Below are 21,941 nucleotides of genomic sequence, written 5' to 3'. Positions count from 1 at the left end.
CCCGCATGGGGGACCCTCCACAAAGCTGGCAACAGGCGCGCCGGTGCCCCAGGGTGTGTCTAAGGGTCCTGCCAGCTAAACCCCTAGTTCTAACAAGGCTTCAGCATTAGCCCAGCTGAACATTGATACCCCAAAGCCCTAGGTGATGGAGAAGAAGACCCCACACTGAAGGGTAGAATGTACCGATGGCGGAGAAGCAAGTCCCTGCCTGGAGGCTCCCGCCACCTCCTGAGGCTCCCAGATGGGGGTGACTTGGGGTGACTTTAGGAACAGATGCCCTTGTCCCTGAGGAGCAGGTGTGCGTCCACCACGGTACAAGCGGGCTCGGTGGAGACCTTCATACCCTGATGGCACACCCCTTGCCGATGGCACTGGCAGGGAGCGGAGGGGGCCCATCTCTGGTGGTGACCGTGGGGGAGCGGAGGGGGCCCATCTCTGGTGGTGACCGTGGGGTGACTGGGACTCCATTTTCTGATTCACAACGTTGTGTCTGGGGATCCTACAGTTGGGATGTGTGGGTGTACAGTTCTAGAAAACAATTTCTGTCTTGTCTCTAATGATTCTTCCTGAGGTGGTGGTTGGAATCCCCATTTGAAAACCTGTATACAGCCAGCAACACAGCCTCCATGGACAACTTGACTTTTTTTTTTACCTCTTTTCTCTACGTTTTGTCCTTCTCTCTGCTTCCAAACCCAGAGTAAACTCGAAATTACACAATGTACTGGAGACAGATTAGCATAAACCATCTTCAGAGGCCCATTAAAAATTCCAGAGACTTCCAGAAGGAACAGGATATCATCCTGTCAATTTCCACTCTGGGTGTGGCCTCAACCTCCACCGTGAGGTCGAGGAGCACGTGCTACGTGTAGTAGTGAGGGCAGGACCTGGTGCAGACAGGCTCTTTTGCCTGGAACCTTCCAGATTCCTTCCGTGAATGGGGGCATGGTCACCTGTGGCTCAAAAGATTATATCCCTAATTTGTACCCAGGGTGTGGCTGCTCTCTTCAGTCCACTCCGTGGAGGCGTCGACCCGCCTCCACGGCGCAGGCGGAGCTGGGAGGTGAGCATGGGGATCGCGGGAGACCACACCGCGTGACTGGCCAGGTGCCCACTGCGTCCTGGAGAGAGGGGTGTGCCCTGCCAGGCTGACACGTCTCACTCTGGCCACTTTCTGGAAAATTGTGAACAGACTTAACACCACTTGGCATTGAAGGACTTGCGTGACATTTTACAAAGTACGCAATATGCTATTGCACACGCTGCCCACACCTAAGGAGGCCTGGACTCGTGCAGCTTCGCAGAACGGCTCCGACCCCCCACCTGCCATCGCAGCTGAGGGTAAGTCTGGGCGTGCGGAAGAGGCTAGCTCTTAGAAACACCCACCCTACGGCAGGAAAGCACACTCGGGGGCTTTGGGGGGCATCAGTGTCGGCAAGGCACTTCTGGGGAACATGCCGGGCACCCCACCCTGGCTGTGGCTTGCCCATGGGGGTGAGTCCAGGGGCTCGCGCTTGACAACGGGTGTGGTGCCGGGAGCTCTGCAGTCACGGCCCAGTGTAGGGGGCTGGTGACCGTGTGCACGGAGGTGGCGGGGAGGATCTGGCTCGGGAAGGCCATGCACATGCTGCGGGCAGGCACAGCGTGCGGGGCGGGAGGGCGCCGGCTCCTCGCCGGGTCTGAGTGGAGCCCTGCCGCTCAGGTGAGCCCCCAGCATGCTGTGCCCCAGGTGCGGAGCATACAGGTGGGGTCTGGAGTCTGACTCCGTCTTCAGGTGTATCCTGGTAGGGAAAGTGACCAGCTGTCTCTTGGCCACACCACCGGCTCCCGGCCACACCTGGCCTGGGGACACGAGGTAGCCGTCTGCCGCGTCCTCAGACCCAGAGTCGTTCTCCAGCTTGACGGGCACATCAAGTGACAGCACGGGGTTGCACGGGGCTCCCGCGGGCACCGGCCCCCCTCGAAACTTGGCGTCCTCGGTGGAATAGCCCCCCCTTGCGAGACGCTGCCCTCCGGGCGGAGGGAGCCCGTTGTCCAGGCTCCCCTGGGGAAAGGGGCAGCTGGGCAGAGGGGGTCCCTTGCAGCCGTCCTGCAAGGCTCTGCTCGTGCGGCTGGCATAGGCACTGGGAGAGTGGCTTCCTGGGTGACAGCCGGGTGAATTCCGGAAAGCAGTAACCCCACTGCTGTGGACAGTGCCCTGAACACCGGGGCAGGACACGCAGGAGCCGCGGGACACGGTGTGTGTGGAGAACGGGTCGCTCTTACTGGGTCCCAGCTTCACGTTGGTGCCACCATCTGGACCATGTTTCCCTGTCATCCAGTTCAGGTGCCTCACGGGTCCAGGCGCCTCAAAGCAGCAACTATACGCAGGTCTTTCCCTCCGCCCCCTGGCTCCGGGAGTGCTGCCAGGCACCCCCCCGTGCTCCTCTCCTCCCCTGTCCCTGCAGAGAGGAGAGGACCCATCAGAGCAGGAATGAGGATCATCGCGCCGACTTGGGTGGGGTCTCCAAGGGAAGGCACTGGATTGGCATGATACCGGCTGAACCTGCGAGGGCTGCAGTGTGCGGGGGCCCAGCCACAGCCCTGCTTTCGGCCCACCCAGCAGCCCTATGACCCTGGCACCGGCATCCTCCCGTAATGAGCCTCCCCTGGCCTGTTGGATGACCTGGGGTGCCGGACAGGAGCAGGGAGGGCGTGTGCCACTCACCCCGCCCTAGGGAGGCACCTCGATGAGGCGTACGCCTTGTGTCAAGGGTCAGACACACCCAGCCCAGACGCAGAGGGCCCCGTCGAACTGTAAGGCAGACAGATGCCCTCTCTCCAGCGGCTTCTGTGAGCCAGACCCTGCTGCTGGCACGCAGGCCTCCACCTCACCACGCCTTGCGGTGCCAGGGCTGGCACCTGCTGTGACAGGGCAGACGGTGCTCCAGAGGAGCAGGTGGAGCCCTGCAGCCACACAGCCAGGCCAGTCCTCCAAGAGGAGACCCCCCTGGTCGGGGTGGGGGCTGGGGCGGGGGCCCATGGGAGGAGGGAGTGAAGAGGGTTTCTGAGTGAAGGTGAGGGCAGAGGACAGGGTGGTCACCCACGGTCCCGGCTTCAGGTTGAGGGTGAGTGCACAGGTCGTGACAGCCCCGGCTGAAGCACCTGCTGTCCCCTGCCACACCTCAGACATGTGAGGACAGCTCCCAGGTGTGCCCCTGTGCGCCGCACTCCCTCACGGCGAGGCTCACCTGTCATGAACAAAGCCACCAGACCAGCAGACGGCGGCTCTTTGCTCCCTTCACGCACAGCTGGGCCACAGCACCACTTACCCGGCGGCCCCCTCGGGGTCAGAAACGAGGTCCGGGCTGCTCCTGAGGCAGGGACATGGGGCTCTGGCTGGAACCCGGGCCCAGCAGCCTGCATCCGCTTGTGCCTTGAGCGCTAAAATGTTTTCTCCAACGCCCCTCCCTGTCAGGGTTTAGACGGGGGGACGGCAGTCACCATGAGTGGCTCAGCACAGACACCCACACCCTCCGGGGCATCTCCCGGGAACGCACCCCAGCATCAGGAGGCGGCGAGAGCCCCCGAGGGGCACAGACCCATTTCACCCGTTTAAACCAGTGACACGGTGCGTTCGTGAAAGTACCTGCCAGGCAGTGGGGTTTTCCATGCGATGCTGGGTCACACAGACTCGAGGCAGCTTTTGCTCTGCGAAGAACAGATAACAGCAACGTACGTGGAGATGGCGTTTTTGCTGCCGGAAGGAACTAACACCGTGCACGGTGCTGCTGTCACGCCTGGGAGGGGGCGCAGTCATAACTCACACTTTCCGGTTCTTTCTAGACTGTGAAGTCTCTCCGTGGCTACAGATTCCAATTCACATCACTCATCAAGCCAATAAAGGGCTAAAGAAATTGCTTCAGAAAATAGACTTACACATAAAATGCGCTTTTGTTTTTCTCCGCAGGACCAGAATGAAAATACAGTCAATTTTTGTGATTTCCACTAATTGTGTTCCATTAACTCACCACGCACGCTCAGTGACTATGGAACCGTCTTTCCTAGGGCAGTGAGCACACACTCACTCACACAAATCACAGAGCTCCTCGTCTTAGATTCTAAGCAAACTCAGCCTCATAGACACTATTTCATTATTTTCAAAAGACCAAAACAAGCCTCAGAAGTGTAAAGTGACTTCCTTGAGGCCACCTCTCTAGCAGATGTCAGCCTTGGACTCAAGTCCAGGCCAATGGGCCTCAGAACCACAGATCCCTATCCTATATGCTGGTCCCTCTCCATCCTCTGGCCATAGCTGTAAGGACCAGAGACAGGGCAGCAGAGGGGGGGGAGCAGAGATGAGGGAACCAGAAATGGGGGAGCAGACACCGGGGAGCACAGAGGGGGGAGCAGAGATGGGGGAGCAGAGACGGGGGAGCAGAGACTGGGGAACCAGAGACAGGGGAGCAGAGATGGGGGGCGGGGAACCAGGGACAGAGGAGCAGAGACAGGGGAGCAGAGACCGGGAGCAGAGATGAGAAACCAGAGACAGGGGAGCAGAGACGGGGACTACACTGTCATCCTCATCTGCAAACAAGAGCATCTGGTGACAAATTCTTTGGCACACTGCATGTTCACAAATGAGTGCTAAATCCCTTGAATAGGACTTTGGAGGACAAATACTTTAGTGAGTTCGTGAATTGATGCCAGCTGCGGGAGCGCTGGGTGACTTGTGAGCCACAGTCCCCCCCCCCCCCCGCCCCCCGCCAGTTCCCCGCCGCAGGGGCTCTGGCGTAATCAGCCTGCACTTCTGCACTTTCCAGCGCAGGCGCCAGGGGGCAGTAGGAGTCCTCCTTGCATGCCCCCAGGAGCGAAAAGCCAAGGGAGGGTAAGATTTCCGTCTACTTGGTTTCAGGGCTGGAAAAACGGGAAAGAGGAAGCTCAGTGTGGGTTTCAATTATGACAAGCCAAAAAAACCCACAGAAAAAACAAAAAAATGTTAAAAACAGAAAGCTCTGGGATGGTAAATGAAGGTGGGAGTATTTCAGAGTGAGGGGCTGGCAGGGGAGGGGAGGGACAGGGAGAAAGCAGGTGTGGAGACCGGTGGCCTCTGCTTGCGGGCCCGGGTTGTCTCAGGCGGCACCCTCTGGGGTTTGGCACCTTGGAGAGTCAGCTTGCTTCCTCCCTCGCCTGCTTTTAGTCTTCTCCCTCGGGTAGGGCATGTTTAGGACACGGTGCATCTTTCAGAGGGCATATATGTTTATTTTTAAACGTTCCAGTAATTTCCGTCTCAGCATGCTGGCATGGCCACTGCTCAGGGTGGCTCTGTTCCTGGAAGCCACCCCTGGCCCTGCACCTGAGACCAGCAGCAGGGAGGTGGCGGCTCGTGACCTGCAGGCCAAGGCAGACCATGCCACACAGGCAGAAGGGAGAGCCTTCTGAGCCCCCCTCCCCGGAATGGGGGCCCTCCTTCCACTGCAGCTGCTGTCAGATTTTCTCACCATCTAAAGGTCAACTGGAATTAGTCAAAGGTTATTTGTGGACATTGAAGAGGGACGGACCCTCACACCCACAGGAGGGAGAGTCACAAAGAGAAGACCCCTGGGCACTACCTGCCATCCTGGCGCTGCGTGGGCAGGCAAGCAGGAATCCCCTAGACGGGCCACAGAGCCCTGGGACTCTTCTGGAGGGGACCCGGTTGTGGGGGAGATGCTTGGCCAAAGACTCTTCATCCGGACGTCAGCAGACGTGTAAGTAGGACCACAGGACTCAGGGCTAAGAAGGGGATCCTGGTGGAGGCAGTGTCCCCACCGGTGACGTGGCTTCCAGGACAGAGGCACACACACCGCACCCAAAGTGACCCACGGAGGGAGGCAAGCAAACGTGTCAGATGCTGCTGTCACAGAACTAAGCCTCATCGGCCATCACAGACCTGAGAGCTGAGGGGTTTGGACCAGCCCCCTTCCGCACTCAGGCCCATCCCCATCAGGCAGTGGTTTAAGGGACTGATACCTTCCCTGGGGAGGCACCAGGACCTAGGAAGCCAGACACTCTTGGGCAAGGGAGGGGAGAAGACGTAGGCTGTGCACCTACCTCCTAAAAGGGCCCAACGGGGTTAAGGGGCAGGATCTGAGGCTGAGGCTCTCCCTGTTGGTGGGAGACAGGAGGGGGGACAGGGGCTTCCTGGAGGAGGAGATGAGGTCTGGCCAGTACGCACAGCGTCACAGGCAGGATGCAAAACACACAGTGACAGCATGCTGGCGAGGAGGGTGCTGAGCAAGCCTCCCTCCTGGGGTGAGTGCCCCGTGGCCCTGGCAGAGGGGTCTTTGCAGCTGGAAAGCTATACTACTTTGATGTAACTCAACCTGAGAGCCCAGCCCTCCTCCAAGCGATTGGGTCTAAGCCCTGGTGGGTCTCAGTCGATGCAGCCCTGCAGCGGGGAGCTGCTGGCTTGGCTGAGCCCCACTCTAGGGACAGCCACTGAGGGATAAAGAAGTGGGTTGGGGACTCAGAGGTCTGACATATTGCATCTGTAGCAGGTACAGTCAGATCTCAGACACCCTGCCTCCCCACCCCCCTCCCTTGGTCTTACTCATACTGTGTGGAAAACACAATTCACAGATGCACATTTTGAATCACTCTCAGGACACTGACCCACAAAACACAGGCCTAGTCTGTTCCACAAAGTTTAGGTGTGAATCGCCTAGAAAACTCGATGTGGAGTGTTTTCTAGCACTGAAAAGCCGAGAAAACTCTGCTGGGCAGAAGCGGCAGCCGTGTCCCCACTGCCTGGGCACCGGTGCCTCCTGCATCGGTCCCTGCGCTAAGCCCTGTGCGTGGACGGAGGGACCGCACGGAGGAAAGAAGGCTGCGGCCCCCCACCTCCCACCCCATGATGACCAGCGCTCAGGGCACCTGCTTCGAGGCCGTAACTGGGGGATCAGGGACACAGTGGTGCAGGCGCTATGTGGTACCACCACTCGCAAATATTAGTGTGAAAGCACTTCCTCTGCACATTCTTTCCTACGTAACGTACTAGCTTTAAAATCACCAAACTTCTTAAGTTATTGCTCGCTGGAAATCAAGAAAGAATAGAAGATTCTAAGTGCCAAGGCTCTTGTTTTAACCGCCAGCAGCAGTGAGCGTGGCTGTGTTTTAAGGGACTTTCACTCACTTTGCGTCCACTGAGCCTGAGACGTCCACCCTGTGCTTCACTCTCAGAAACGCACTCTTCATTTTCATCTCCGCCACGGAAGGAAGGAGGACGGGCACCACGATGCAGAACAGTGACAGCCGAGGGGGCAGGACTGTCCCTGATGGAGTCTTCCTCTTCTGTCCAAACAGGAATTTTAGTTTTCCTTGAAACTGCATTGTCTGGTGTGTTAAAGACAGAAACGGAGGTGTGGTCACAGAGCACATTAGCAGCGCCATCAGAGAATGCAGAACTTCTATTCTCAGGAATAGAAATGTGGAGAAAAATCTTATCCTGAGCCACTTAGGAGACACAAACCAACAGTTCTTCCACACTTGGCCTCCTGGGGATGTGGACTATCCCCAGGCCTCCAGGACAAGTCACAGTTTCTCTGGAGTCTCCATAATCCCCTTTAACTGAAAAGCATGTTCTCGTGTGCACATTTATGTGTATGTGGGGGTGTGGGTGTGGGAGCTGAGCCTCACACTCTGGGTGCTCATGTGCATCAGCGTGAGATGTCACTGGCCCATCGCAGAGCCATCAACCACCCCTGGCAGGATTTGCTGGAGGGGGTAGTCTCTGAGGGCTGTTCCAGATTTGACTCTCCATTTCAGAATTGTCATTCCTTCACTCATGATGGTAAAGCTTGGGGACAAGTTCATTTTATCCAGAGTATATGACATGAGTTAAACAGCCAGCAAGTAATTTAGGAGTTTGTGATAAAAGAAAATAAAAGATCCTTCTACAGTGGAAAAGCTAATCTAAATTACTAAGTGACTTCAGGGCATTCCTGATGGAATGACCCCACAGGGCACGTGGGTGGCTCAGTCCATTGGTTGAGTGTCCAACTGTTGATTTAGGCTCAGGTCATGATCTCAGTTTGTGAGATCGAGCCCTGGGTCAGGCTCTGTGTAGAGTGTGGAGCCTGTTTGGGATTCTCTCTCTTTCCTCCTACCTCTGTCCCTCCCCTGATCATTCTCTCTCTCTTTCAAAGTAAATAAACATTAAAACAACCCCACAATGTGTCCTTTTCTCCCCTGTCCTTCCACCCTCTCCTCATCCCTCCCCTCATCCACCCCCTCATCCATCCATCCATCCATCCATCCACCATCCATCATCCACCATCCATCCATCTGCCATCCATTCATCCATCCACCATCCATTCATCCATCCATCCACCCCTCTATCCCTCCATCAATCTATTTTCACCATCCATCCCCCCATCTTCCCATCTTCCATCCATCTATGGATTCACTAAATGAACAAACATTTGCAAAGCACCCGCTGCTTGCTAGTCATGTGCTTGGTGTGGAGGATTCAAGGCAGTTGTGTTCAACATCCAGCTCACCAGAGGGGAAAAAAAAGCCCTGATTTGTTATGTTTGCCAATTTCTTTGGTAGAAATATTCCCATCACGGCTGATTTCAAGCTACCAACTAAATATCAACTAGACCTCCAAATTCCTGATGTTGTAACACTGGGTTCTCACGGGCAGCCTTAGCCAGTGGAAACAGAGTGGCTTCCAGAGAGTCACAAGGGAGTGCCGGGAAGAGCCCTAAGTCATGCCCGCTCCCCTGTTCTCAGTGCATTCCTTGTAAGTGCCTGAGGCATTTCCGGTGTGTGCAGAAATGAGTTTCACAAATTAATATAATGGAACTTTTTTCAGATAAGTGTCTTTGGGTTGTTTCCTCTATTCAGTGCATCATTTTACAGTTTCATTTTAACCTACATTTTATTTTATTAAAAAATTTTTTTTGATGTTTATTTATTTTTGAAGGAGAGAGAGACAGACCGTGGAGGAGGAGGGGCAGAGAGAGAGGGAGACACAGAATCTGAAGCAGGCTAAAGGCTCTGAGCTGTCAGCACAGAGCCCGATGCAGGGCTTTAACCCATAAACCACGAGATCATGACCTAAGCCGAAGTCAAAGGCTTAACTGACTGAGCCACCCAGGTGCCCTCTTTTTTAATCTATATTTTAATTTATGCATGATTGTCTAGTAAAATACCTCCAGTTTTATGTCATCTGGAAATAAGAATTTCCAATTTACTAGAAATTGGTTATCCAATTTTAAAAAGTGAACATTCCTTATCAGCCAATAGATAGAACAAAATATTATCAAAATAAAAGACTTCATGCTCAACCAATCACCTAAATAAAAGATAAGCAATTATGTGTACGCCTGGTAGCAGCAGACTTGGGACCATGTTGCAAATAAAAAGCTGCTTCTCTTATGAAGGTCCCGGTGGGGTGAAAAGGCCTGCAGAAATGTGCAGTCGTGTGGGATGCATCTGCCGTAGGGCTGGGCCTGTCCTGGGCCCTCAGAGCTGGTTCCAGAAACATTCTCACTGTCACCCACCAGCAACCTTCTTCACTATCCCCTTGGATCAGGGAAATAAGCCCAGGGAGCGTGAAGCCGCCATCGCAGTAGCGGATGACTGAGGCCAAAATATTGCCACAAATGACACATGGCCACTGGGAGGCAGCCTGGATGGAGTGATTCCCTCAGCTGTCATCCCTCTGGGTAAATGCACAGCCACCTGGCAGAGTGGGTTCCCAGAATGGGTGATGTGGGACCCTGGGAGGGCAGCATCTTGGGTGAGGCCTCCAAACTGGAGAGGGGTCAGCCAGGCGAGGCTCCCGGAGAAGGACATGTGAAGGCAGAGGGGGTCCTGAGTCTTGGGGAGAGTCCCCAAGACCACCCCAAGTTCAACTCACTCTCGCTGGTCAGGGCGGAGCAGAAAGTTGGGGAGGCTGGGCAAGAAGAGCTTCAGGAAGGACATTACTGGGGTGCTGACATCTGGGAAGGGGCCTGGGTGTGCAAGGGAGGGACATTTTTATTTCTTCTGCTCTTCTGAAATGATTAAATCTGTGTCATGTACGAGCAATGTTTTTATTTAAAAAAAAAATTGCTAATGCATAAAGACCAGCCAAGAGGAGAGGGTTAATGGAAAATACTGTCTCCCCGCTGAGCCTAGCCTGTGGTGGGGCTATGCAGTCAGTGGGTCTCTGATCTCAGAAGTCTGCTCCTCAGCCCGGCACCCACAGACCACTCAGATGTAGAACCGCTAGGGCGTGCATCTCCTGGGGGCCCCTCAGAAAGCAGCTAGGAACCTCGGGGGCTCGCGGTCTGCACGGTGGTGCACACGGCCGGTGTGAACACAATGGAGAGGAGCCCACACGAGGTGGGACAAGCCAGCAGGCAGGACACCCAAGAGCTGCTGTTGACTGCTGACAGCCGGTGTGGGCTCCTGCTGGTCTGTGGGTGCCTCTCCAGGGCTCCCCCTTTTCAGAGCCATTTGGAACCCAATCCGGAGGAACGCCCACTGTCCTCTGCTCGCCTTGCCTCCAATACAGGCTGAGCCCCTCTGGAAACCCCCAGCCCAGCCCTGCGGAACACTGGAGGCGCATCTCTCCTGGGGACCAGGGCCCAGGTGGGGAGATAGAACCCCGAGGGGCCCACAGTCCGAGGGTGGAGGCTGGGGAGGAGGGCACGCCGTCATGCGGGTGGGGGCAGCTCCGCACACATCCGAGGGCCCTGCCCAGGGTGCTGATGGCCGAAGGACACTGGAGTGGGGGGAGCTGGAGGGGGAGGGGGTCCTGGGGTCAGAGGTCATGGTGTTGAGCTGCTGCAGAGGGTGGGACGCTGGGACTGCTGGGAGCGCGAACCCCAGGAGGCTGCGTAGAGCCGGCTGGGAGGTGCAGCAGCGGGGGCGGGGGAGACGCTCTGTGGAGCACAGCTGGGTGCGGGGTGCGGGGTGGGCAGAGGTCTGGGTGGCCGAGGGTCCGCCGTGCCAGCCCCAAGGAGGACGTCCGCGGCCCCCCTCTCAGCCCTTGGCCGAGGAGCCCGAAGAGCAACGGAAACGGACGCCCCAAGCCTCTACTTGAAAGAGAAGAGGTGAAAACGGCAAGCCCGGGCCGAAGTGGGGGCTCGCGCCAGGTTGCGGGGTGTGCTGACGACACGCTGCTAAGGGGGTTTCGGGGAAGGCGCGACCAAGCCAGTAAAGCCCAGAGCGGGGTCTGGAGGCTTCCTCCCGGCCGCCCGTCCCGCCCCCGGGCCCGCGTGCGCCCCGCCGCGCCCCGGTCCTCGTGCGCCGTTCGCCACCCCCCTCCCCCAGGGTCCGCATGCACCCCCCGCCGCCCCCACCCCCGGACCCGCGTGCCCACCCGCCCCCTCCGCTTCCTCCACCCCGCACGTGCGCCGCGGGGCGCCAGGGGGCGCGACTCACCAAGAAGCCCGAGGTGCTGTCCAGCAAGCAGCGCACGCGGCACACGAAGCAGCGCGTCAGGAAGGCCGAGAAGTCCGCCTCCTGCGCCCGGAGCAGCCGCCCCAGCACCGCGTCCTCTGCGCGGGCACCGGTGCGGGGGTGAGGGGTGGGGGGAGGAGGAGAGAGACCGAGAGACCGTAAACACAGACTGACAGCACCGCGGTGTGCACACGCGCTCCCCCCTGCACGCGCGCACACACACGCGCGCACACACACACGCCTGCCCACCTTGCCGTGTGCGCGCGCACACACCCTGCTTCACACTCACAGCTCACTTTACACACCCACAGCCTGCCTCCTACACCCACACCCGGGCTCACACATCTCGCCACACATACACTCACACACACACCTGCCCGCCACGCATCCCCACACGCCCACCCCGTCCACACAAATGCCCACCTCTACACACACCGCCCCACCCCCCACCCCCTTGCAAGCACACACAGGTGCACGGGTGCTCCCCTGAGCACCACTGGCATCCGGCTGTCTCCCCACCCTCGTCCTCACAGACACAGCCACTCTGACCGAGCTGGTCTTCCTTGTCCTTTGTCCCTAGAAACATCCGTTCAGTACAACTGCAGGGGTGACTGGGGGTCAGCTGTCGTGTGTTTTGAGCTTTATAAAATGATACTGTGTTGGCACCTGGGTTTTTTTGTTTTCACTCAGCTTTGTGGGGTAAATATTGCTGTTGCCTGAGGTTGTGGTGGAAGCTTTTCTTGAGTCGTTTACAACTTCTGGGGGAGTGTGTGGAAGAGCGGCGACCCCCGTGGACGCCACCCCTTCCCTTGGCCTCCTGTCTGCTCCACGACCTCTAGGGGAGCTGGCCTGGTCTTGGGTCAGGGGCCACGGTCAGGAGGAAACACTTGCCCACAAGGGGCAGTGTCTCTGAACAGGATTTTTTACAGGTAAATCTGACTTGGGCCTAGGATTTCCAGAGGGGAGCTTGCCAGGTGACAGACAAGCACTGCCTCATTTCCTCAGGTGTGGAGGATGCGGGAGGGGTGGCCCTGGAGAGGGGAGGAGGGTGCGGTGGGGGGGGGGCCGGGGAGGGGGGGAGGAGGGTTCGGGAGGGGGGGGTGGTTCGGGGATGATGGAGGGGGGGGGGCCTGCAGAGGGGAGGAGAGTGCAGGAGGGGGGGCTGGAGAGGGGAGGAGGATTCGGAGTTGGGGGGTCTCCCAAGGAAGGCGAAGCAGGACGAGAACAGATGGTGGTCAGTTCTCCGGAGGCGCCCACGCCTTTCCAGGAACGGCCCCAAGTCTCAGGCTCACTGGGGACCCGAAGACCCACCTGTGTCTGAGTGCAGGGGCTGCCCAAACACCGCCTGGGGAGGGTCCATGGCCCAGTGCAGCTGCCGGCAGAAGTCCTGGCGGTCGTCCACGTGGATATAGTCATAGATGTTCTGGTGCATCACGTCCGTCTGCAATATTGCAACAACTGTTCCAACCTGCTTTATTCCAGTGATTAGTCATTGAAGAGCTGTCTCAGCCACAGCTGTGAAGAGAAGTCTCACAGGAAAGGCAGGCCTTTGGCTGGAGGACACTTCCTCCCTGGGAGGACATAGGTGTCCAGCCTGGAATGCCAGGCCCCCCACCCGCCCGCAGCCCCCCACTCATCCACCAGGCAGTGCCCTTGAGGGCAGAGCAGGAGGCTCAGAGATCAAACACCTGGGCCCAGGGTAGCCACTCTTCTCCAGGACTGGAGAACTCATCAAGCTGTGTGTCTATCATGGGGACACTTTGTGTCATATCACAAAAGTTTATTAGGAAAGTGTCCTTAAGAAGTGAGGTGGGAACCGCCAGGTGAGACCAGAGCCATAAGGTGAGACAGGAGCTGCCAGGTGAACTGGGAGCCATCAGAGCACACGAGAGCCCGGCCAGGCCTCCTGGCCAGGGACTTCCTTCATCCTGGCTCCTCTGTGCCTGGCCGCTGCTCCCATCCATGGTACCACGAGGACCTGCAGGTCCCTAGCCCTCTTTCTGCTCCTCTGTCCTCCCACCTACCTGAGCCCTGAACACAGAGGCTAGCCCTCGAAGGTGCCGGGTCCACACTTGGAAGCTGCATTTCAGGGCACAGCGGCCACAACTGTGGGCTACGAAGACTGGCTTCCCAGGAACGTGACTATTTTGACCGTTAGCAGACGTATTCAGAGTGTGTTGATAAATGATGAAGGCCATGCACATCTCCCCGCGACCTTCCCTTAACCTTCCCTCACTCATTATCCGCACGGAGAGCCTGGCCCAACAACACCTGAATAACCTGGCAGGTGCCCTTGGCCTCTTTGGAAAGAGCCATTTCTAAGTTTGCATCATTTCTCAACAGGATCATTACGAAAACTAGACGGAGGGAAAGTCCCTGAAGAATCAAGTCCAGAAACGAGGCTGCTTTTTCAGAAAGTAACCAGTGTACTCACCCAGATGGATGAGACCCGCTGTCTGTTCAAGGGGCCCTACTCTTGCCCATAGCTGCATGGCTAAGGCTCACTGGGATCCCTACAGGTCAAACAACCTCAGGAAAGCGGAAAAGGAACACGACCGTAACTCGAAGGCTGCACTACAATTACCTGCGCACTCCTTCGTCCAAAGAGACGTCTTCAGACAAACAAGTGCTCACAGGCCAGAATGCTTGCTGTCCCTGGTCACGGTTGTCCACGTCAGAGGCTCTGGGTGTGAACGTCAGGCCAACAGGCAGAGACCAACTCCTGGTGGAGGCGAGGGCACCAGGCTTTCCCTCCAGCTCAAGACCTGATGGCTTCCACTCACCTGCCAGCTCCCACCTCATCTGGTGGCCCTGTGATCGCACGTGCCCTTCCCATAGGATGCTTTCCTAATAAAGTGTGATTCAGCATAACACTTGGCTGAAAAGTGCCCACATCATATGCATACAGTGGATGCGTGAGTTCCCAGATCAGGAAACAGGACACAACAGCTTCCCAGAGCCCCTTCCCTCCACCCCCCGGGGCGGTCATGGCACAGACTGCCCACACCGTAGGTCGGTTATGTTCGTAAACGGAATGCTGTTCTTAATGTCCGTCCTCTGTGGTTGCACATCACAGTTGTAACGTTCTCCCACGCCGCGTGTGTGGCGCTAGTTTCTCGCGTCCGTGGGGTGAGTGTCTCCACCTGATTCCACACGCCGCTGCTGTGTCTGAGCGAGTCACGCCCAGGGGTGGGGTTCCTGGGTCAGGGGTGGCAGAGGGCCAGCATTAGCGGATGGCGCCAAGCACCCTTCCAGAGTGAGGGCGCAGATCCACACGCCACTGTGGCGGTGCGTGCCAGCGCAGTCGCTTGACATTGCGGCCGATGCGAGGCGTCCCCAGCCCTCTTCATCCGAGCCGCTGTGGCGGCTGCCACGGTTCCGCACCGTGGTCTTCACCCGTGTGTCGTGAGCCGATGAAATTGTGCATCTTCTCACGTTTTTGGTCTTGAGGTGTGCGTGTGAGCACATGTATGCGTGTCATGTGGGAGTGTGCGTGTCGCCTGTTTGTGTCCTTCTCTCAAATTTCCATTGAGCTGTTTTGCTGATTTGTGGGTTCCTCATCTGCTCTGGACATGGGTCCTCTACTGCGTGGGCTGTGATGCCAGAGCCACTACTCCTTGGCCTGCCTTTCTGCTCTCTTAGTGGACCTCACACGGCCGGTTCATCTGTCTGTCTCCTCATGGGTGGGGTCTTGCCCTCATCATCCTCACCCATCTCCTAACTGGGTCCTGAAGCTTCTAGAAACTTCTGCCATTTATTTATTGTGCATGCTATGAGGTAAGAGCTAGGATCAAGCTCTCTTTAAGTTTTTTAAAATGCATTTATTCGAGAGAGAGAGAGAGAGAGAGAGAGCAAGCACAAGCAGAGGAGGGGCAGAGAGAGAGGGAGAGAGAGAGAACCCCAACCAGTCTCCATGCTGACAGCGCAGAGCCCAATGTGGGGCTCAAATTCATGAACTGTGAGATCATGACCTGAGCCAAAATCAAGAGTCAAATGCTTAACTGGCTGGACCCCCCAAACGCCCCCAGGATTCATTTCTTTCCCGTGTAAATCCAGTTTACCCAGCTCTGTTTGTTGGCAAGATGGCTATTTCCCCACCACGGGACAGCGCCCCCTGCATTGTAAATCCCACACCAGTGCACACGTGCCTGCTGTGAGCTTCCAGTTCTGTCTTGGGGTCTGTTCATCTAGCAACTGGGTCCTACAGGAAGTCTTGTGTCGGTGTGTAAGTCCCAGTAATCACTACTCCTGCCCCCTGGCCCTGGAGACTCCCAACTTTCTGCATTCCCCAAAGCTCGTCTATCTCTACCTAGAAGAGCTGCTTAGTTTTCATGATAATGTCATTACCTCTGTAACATGATCTGACATCTTTATAATGATAATTGGAGTCCTCTGATTCACGGATATGGCACGTCGTTCTGTTTATCTCGTTCTTTAATTTCTGTAAATAATGTTTTATATTTTCTGTGTGAGGTACTAAATACCACTTCGTTGACTCATTACTGCAAATTCTGTATTCTTCCTCCTGCTGCAAATGGATGGCAGCTTCCCCTCTACAGTCTGATGAATGGAAAAGACTGCTGACCTCCGAGCACTGGGCAGTCGTAGTTCCCATGGGAAGTTTGTAACAGGCACTGTCTTTCGGTCATTCTCTCGCGAGCTTTGGTGGGTGACCCCACGCTTTGTAGAATCCCAGAAGGTTGCGTCCTTGGACGCCCTGCCCTGTTCATGTCTCCCCACACCTGAGTTAATTAATGGAAAGGATGTGTGGGATTAACATGTAAGAGGGGCTCTGTGGCTTAACGAAAACAAGAGATAGACCGATGGCGAGGGCATGATAAAACCGGAAAAGACGTTTCTGACTCAGGCAAATTGAAAGACACAGCCAATGTGGACACTTTCTAGGTTGGGCGACAAAGGTATAATAACTACTGTGACATATCTGACTGGTCTTGGTCTCCCTTAATCTCCCGGAGTCTGCTCCCTACAAAGCGGGGTCAGTGACAAGTGGTGGAGAGATCAGTAGAATAAGTATTCAAATAATGTATAAACAGGGACGCCTGGGTGGCTCAGTCGGTTAAGCGTCTGACTCTTGATTTTGGCTCAGGTCACGATCTTGTGGTTCTTGAGTTCAAGCCCCACATCGGGCTCTACACTGACAGTGCGGAGCTTGCCTGGGATTCTCTCTCTGCCCCGCTGCCCCCCCCGCACATGCATACATGGGCTTCTGCACATGCTCTCTCTCTCTCTCTCTCTCTCTCTCTCTCTCAAAAAAAAAAATGTGGAAAAACAGACACAGCTTTGGTCAACTAAAGCCAGCCTTATTTTAGCTCTAAACTACTGTTTCTGGAGTTAAGAATAAAGTCATGACCAGTTTTTACAGCCCCATCCCCGCAGCCCTCATCCTCTTGTGCAAATTGCACACGCACCTGTTACCTAGCCTGTGGGATTCCCAACTGCGCCCATGCCCTTGCCCTGGTTCAAACGGGGACAGCTCTCCCCCAGCTGCCAGCCTTGGGGAGAATGGACCCCTTCTTGAATCAATAAATGTCAACGGCAACTAAAACATGCATCTAAAACCTAGCTGTTCATCAAAATGACTGCTGAACCTGAAGATACTGAAATAATTGGTTCCTGACTTCTGTTAAGTATTTTGCACAAGGAGCTCACGACAGCACAAAACTGTTCTGATATTTTCTGAACATGTTTTACATAAATAGAGGCAATGCCTGATTTAATGGCATTTGGAAACAATTTCTTTATAATAGAAGGCAAAATTTTATTTTACATCCAGCACTTGCAGAATAACCAAGCTCGAAAAAACAGATTCTAGTGAGCACGTTCAGACCTGGGACCAAAGCCTCGCCTCAGGACACTTGCACATCACCAAAGCCACCTCCCGGATTATGGCTAGAGGTAGGCAGTTCTGGGTGTGTCTGGAGAATTTGCAGGGCAACTCAGCAGACAGTGATAGGGACTGAAGTTGAGTTCTGAGCATGGAAAAGGCAGCCCAGACCACGTTTTTCTAGAATCAGACCCCGCACATGCAATCGAGGAGACAAAGAGAGTTTGCCATTTGGGGGCTGGAATCACGTCGTGTCCGCAGCCTGGTGCTGGCCATCTGTGGGTCCCTGAGCTCCAAGCTGCACGAGGGGGCCCCGAGGCCAGAGAGCTGTGCGAGCACAGCAACCTTGAGAGCAGACGTGGGAGGGCTAAAGAGGGGAGGAAGGGCCTCAGCTGGCCATCCAGGTGCTCATGTGTCTGGAGCGGGCGATGCATTCCCCCCACTTCACATCCCCCAACACCTGCCCCGCATGTCTTCAGGAGGTGGAGGTGGACACAAGGACACAGTGATGGAGCCCAGTTGTCACCCACTGCCAGGAGCAGCCAGTGGGAGAAGAACCACGGGCCACCTCCCTGAGGCGTGGCTGGTGGTGGGGACGCCTCCCCACTGCCGAGTGTCACAAGGTGCCAATGCCCCGTGCCCTGCACATGGAAGAAGAAAAGGAGGCTCAGAGAGAGCGGAGCCAAGGCTTGTCCCCGTGGTGTGCAGGGCAGCCCTGGAAGCACCTCCTGGAGATCACACCCACGGCATTTTGTCCACTTGCCACGCGGTGGCCCTGTGTGGGGGGTCCTTGCCGGAGCCACACCTCCACGTGCTGCAGGGGCCAGTCCAGGCCACAGGGTCGGCTGTCACCAGCGGCTGCCCTGTGGAAGAGTGGGTGTGTGCACGTTGTCTGTCCAAAGATTGTCCCGGGGCCAGCGGCAGGGAGAGGCCTGGTCAGTGGCAGCCATCGGTCCCAGGTTCAGGTGGCAGGAAAGCAAATGTAGAGGCGTGTGTAAGACGAGACACTTCTCGGAGTCATCTGTGCAGTGACAGACACTTCAGTTTTGGGAATGATTCAAAGTGACAGTCTTCATGGAAGTTGCATCAAATGTTCCGAGCGGCCTTAGGGGCCTCAGGCAGACTTGAATTTTCATGTGTCATGGACCCCCATTCTCAGATCTTGGCTTCCACCGCCCTTTGCTTCTGGGCATCCCCTTGCTTTTCCACCCGTCCTGTGGGATCTTTGTTTCTAATTCCATGTACTGCCTCTCAGCTCCTTTCATCACTTGGCTCTGATCCCGGATCCTGCACACATTTCCCCTCCGCTGGCGAAGGTGCTCTGGGCACTGCAGGAGGGAGGTTGGGTCCTTTGAGACCACACCCAGGCCAGGTCCGCCTGCAGGTAGCCTCCCCCAGAGTCTGGCCAGCAATCCCAGTGGGCATTTCCTGCTGCCTAACCCTGGCCTGGGGCACCTGGGTGACCTCTCCACCACCCAGGAGCCATGGCCTCACCCTCACCCATGAGGGTGTCTCCAGAATGTGCTCCTTGCTGGAGTGCCCAGCCTCCTGTGGGCCCTGTGGCCCCTCCACTCGCTGTGTCTCTGTCTACGGCTGTACCCCCTTAGGATCCTGTGTTAATGATTCTTTATACGAAACTCACATTAATTCTTTATATTAAGCCAGTCAGATCACTTCACAGTTTCTGTCTCCAGGTAGGACCCTGACAGACAGATACACTGTATACCTCACTTTTCAAAGTTCTATTTTGTTCTTTCTCCAATCTGCCTGTTTGTATATTGCATGGAGTGTGTTTATAATTTTGCACGAAGAAGCCCTCTTCAGAGGGGACATCTTTTTTGGGGACGGCTGTGGCCCTGCAGCTAAGGTCATGTTTCTGCTTCCTGGTGCCCCACGTTCTCATCTGTCCACCACTGGCTCTGACCTGGGGCTCTGAGCTACACAAGAGTGTAAATTTCGGGGCGCCTGGGTGGCTCCATTGGTTGAGCGTCTGACTTTCCCCCAGGTCATGATGTCACGGTTTGTGAGTTCTGGCCCCGCATCGGGCTCTGTGCTGACAGCTCACAGCCTGGAGCCAGCTTTGGATTCTGCCCCTCCCCTGCTCATGCTCTGTTGTCTGTCTGTCGGTCTCTCTCAAATATAAATAAGCATTAATTTTTTTTTTTAAGTATGAATTTCGATTTGGACTTGAAGCTCAAACTTTGGATTTCTCATGAGCGACCTCCTTTCCTTCCCAGAGGCCAGGCCCTGAAGTTTCCTTTTCCCTCCCTGGGCCATGGGTGGGTTTTGTTGTTGTTTTTTTTTTTTTTTTTTTTTTATTGTACCTTTTCTTGGAGGAGGATCCAGCGTTTGGTGGGTCTCAACCCCAGAGCCTTGCCCCAATGTCTGGAATCATTCAGCCTGGGCAGGCCTGCGGCAACAGACCAAAGGAATTACCTGGACATCAATAAGGGCATTTCCAGAACACGTTATTTCCCGAATGTGCCCCATCTCTGGGGTTTCAGACAGTGATGCTGTGGCAAGGTCGCGGCCAGCAGAGGTCAGTGCCCAATACAGTTGTGACACCCTGGACACCTCTCTTGTGACCTTGAGCCCTAGACCAAGCTGGGATGTGGAAATCCTTACCTGATAAAACCTGCGTGATAAGAAAAGCCTGGTTTTACAGGTGTGTGAGGCTGGAAGACAGTAAGCGTGTGCAAACAGTGGGACCCACCACGCCGCAGGCTGAAGAGCTGTGTTTACCTGGTGGAAGCCCAGATAGTCCACGATCGTTGCTGACGCGTAAAATATCATGCCTTCCGCACTCACGACCAGGGCAAAGCCATCGAGAGACTAGAAGAAACAAGAACTTGAGTTGGCTCCTGCCCACATTCTCAGAACCTTCACAATGAGAAAGCGCAAGCATCGTCTCTGCTGCATTTTCGACCATTTCTCCTGTTCCGTAGTCTGTATTTATAACCTCCAGAAACACCCACTGTTGATTTATTTATTTATTTATTTATGGCCGTTTTGCAATAGGTCCCAAGTGTGCAGATGACAGGGGAACTTCATCATGGTTTATAAGCCTCAACACTGTGTTCTTCTTTTTCTAATGATTATAAAACTCATCTTGTACAAAATACAAATATCATCATGGAGAGATGAGGCTCCCAGCAGTACCTGAAACAAAACAGGAGCCTCACTTCACTATATGGACTGTCCCTGTTCACGCACTTTCTTCCAGACTATGTTCTGGTTTTCCTGAGAGTTTTTATCATGAATAAATATCGAACTCCATCAAGTGCTATTTCTACATCTACTGAAACAATAATATAACATTTCTTTAGTCTATTGATGTGGAGAATTTCATGATAGGTCCCTGATGATGAATCGTTCTTGCATATTACAGGATAAGCCTTATCGTCACTTCTAATATGCTCTTGGAAGTAACTCACTTTGCTGCAGAGACGCTCATCTGTATTTAAGGAAAAGCTGGCCCACGAGCGTCCCTCCTGATTTTGGTGTCAGGATCACTAGATACGAGTCAGGCCCCTCTCCCTCTTTTCCATTTCCTGGACCTACTTATTGAAGGCAAGGATAACGTGCACCTTGAAAGTTTGGTTTCACTTCCAAGAGCATTCAGCTTGGGGATGATGGGAGACAGCAAGTGAAAAGGGGAGGGTTTTAGCACCATGTCGGTTTATGTAATGGTTGTTAGTGTATCCAGGTTTTTAATTTTTTCTTTATCAATTAGAGCATCTTAAAATATTTTCCTCTTCATTTTAAATTTGTTAGTGTCTGCTATTCACAATATTTTTGTGATTATTAAATCAGTTATATCCATAATTATTTGGTGTGCGTGCATGTGTGTAGAAAAGTGCGGCATGTGGCTACGCTGTGCCTGACTTCAAATCTTTATTCAAAAAGCAAGCTTTGTAGCTCCGCCCTGCAGTGATTTCCCAGAATCACCAGTAGTGAAGATGCACAAAAGAACACAGCCACCGATTTACACGATCAATGAGCATTTCATCTATCCTGTATCTATCTGTCTATCTTCTTCCTGCTCACCATCATCATCATTACGATAAAGAAAATGATAGCTGGGGGCACCTGGGTGGCTCAGTCGGTTAAGTGTCCGACTGGCTCAGGTCATGATCTCATGGTTCCTGAGTTCGAGCCCTGCATCGGGCTCTGTGCTGACAGCCCGGAGCCTGGAGCCTGCTTCGGATTCTGTGTCCCCGTCTCTCTCTGCCCCTCCCCGGCTCGCACTCTGTCTCTGTCTCTCTCTCAAAAGGAAATAAACATTAAAAAAATTTAAAAAAAGAAAATGATAGCTCACACGGTGCACGTGAGTGTTGGGTACCCTACATGGAATGTCTCATTCAATTCTACATCACCTCCATGCAGCAGGAGGTTGCAACTCTACTCGGCCAGTGCAGAAGCTGGAGGTGAGGGAGGGCATCCGGGCAGTGGAGTTCATAAATATTTCAATTTGTATCTTTAAAATACAGACATTTAGAGACTTTAACTTCTATGAAGTTTGTAGTTATTGGCAGTATCTCACAATACTCATTTCCCTTAATTCTTGATCATGTAGGATACTTTTTTCTTTTTAAATTTTTGCTCATTTGTTAAGTGATAAATTATTGTACTATTTACTATAATTTTAATTTCTTTGATTATTAATGGGATTGATATTGATGAG

General features: G+C 54.6%; 1 protein-coding gene and 1 long non-coding RNA gene across 4 annotated transcripts in view; one reads left to right on the top strand and one right to left on the bottom strand.

The window, feature by feature from the left end:
* Positions 1–563: 563 nt before the first annotated feature.
* The window catches only part of AHRR (aryl hydrocarbon receptor repressor), a 93,640-nt gene continuing 72,262 nt past the window's right edge, over positions 564–21,941 (bottom strand). For 2 of the 3 annotated variants that reach the window (XM_040462409.1, XM_040462408.1), the window contains exons 5-11: positions 20,000–20,089; positions 12,724–12,853; positions 11,395–11,510; positions 7,151–7,350; positions 3,626–3,687; positions 3,309–3,447; positions 564–2,438 (exon numbers count right to left, since the gene is read on the bottom strand). In XM_040462409.1, the coding sequence (XP_040318343.1) occupies positions 1,385–2,438; positions 3,309–3,447; positions 3,626–3,687; positions 7,151–7,350; positions 11,395–11,510; positions 12,724–12,853; positions 20,000–20,089 (1,791 nt within the window). In that variant the 3' untranslated portion in view covers positions 564–1,384. Of the gene's footprint in view, positions 2,439–3,308; positions 3,448–3,625; positions 3,688–7,150; positions 7,351–11,394; positions 11,511–12,723; positions 12,854–19,999; positions 20,090–21,633; positions 21,641–21,941 lie in introns of those variants that run through there. The other variant, XM_040462410.1, reaches the window with a different exon arrangement.
* Positions 1,221–3,984, top strand: LOC121021780 (uncharacterized). The gene is made up of 2 exons (XR_005786679.1): positions 1,221–1,338; positions 3,947–3,984. It is a non-coding gene; the product is annotated as an uncharacterized LOC121021780 (long non-coding RNA).

The sequence above is a fragment of the Herpailurus yagouaroundi genome, unplaced genomic scaffold (assembly GCF_014898765.1).
Source record: "Herpailurus yagouaroundi ecotype Mexico unplaced genomic scaffold, PumYag 321, whole genome shotgun sequence".
Classification (NCBI taxonomy): Eukaryota; Metazoa; Chordata; class Mammalia; order Carnivora; family Felidae; genus Herpailurus; species Herpailurus yagouaroundi.
Note: the sequence above shows the minus strand (reverse complement) of the source record. Positions and strands in the feature narration are given on the sequence as shown.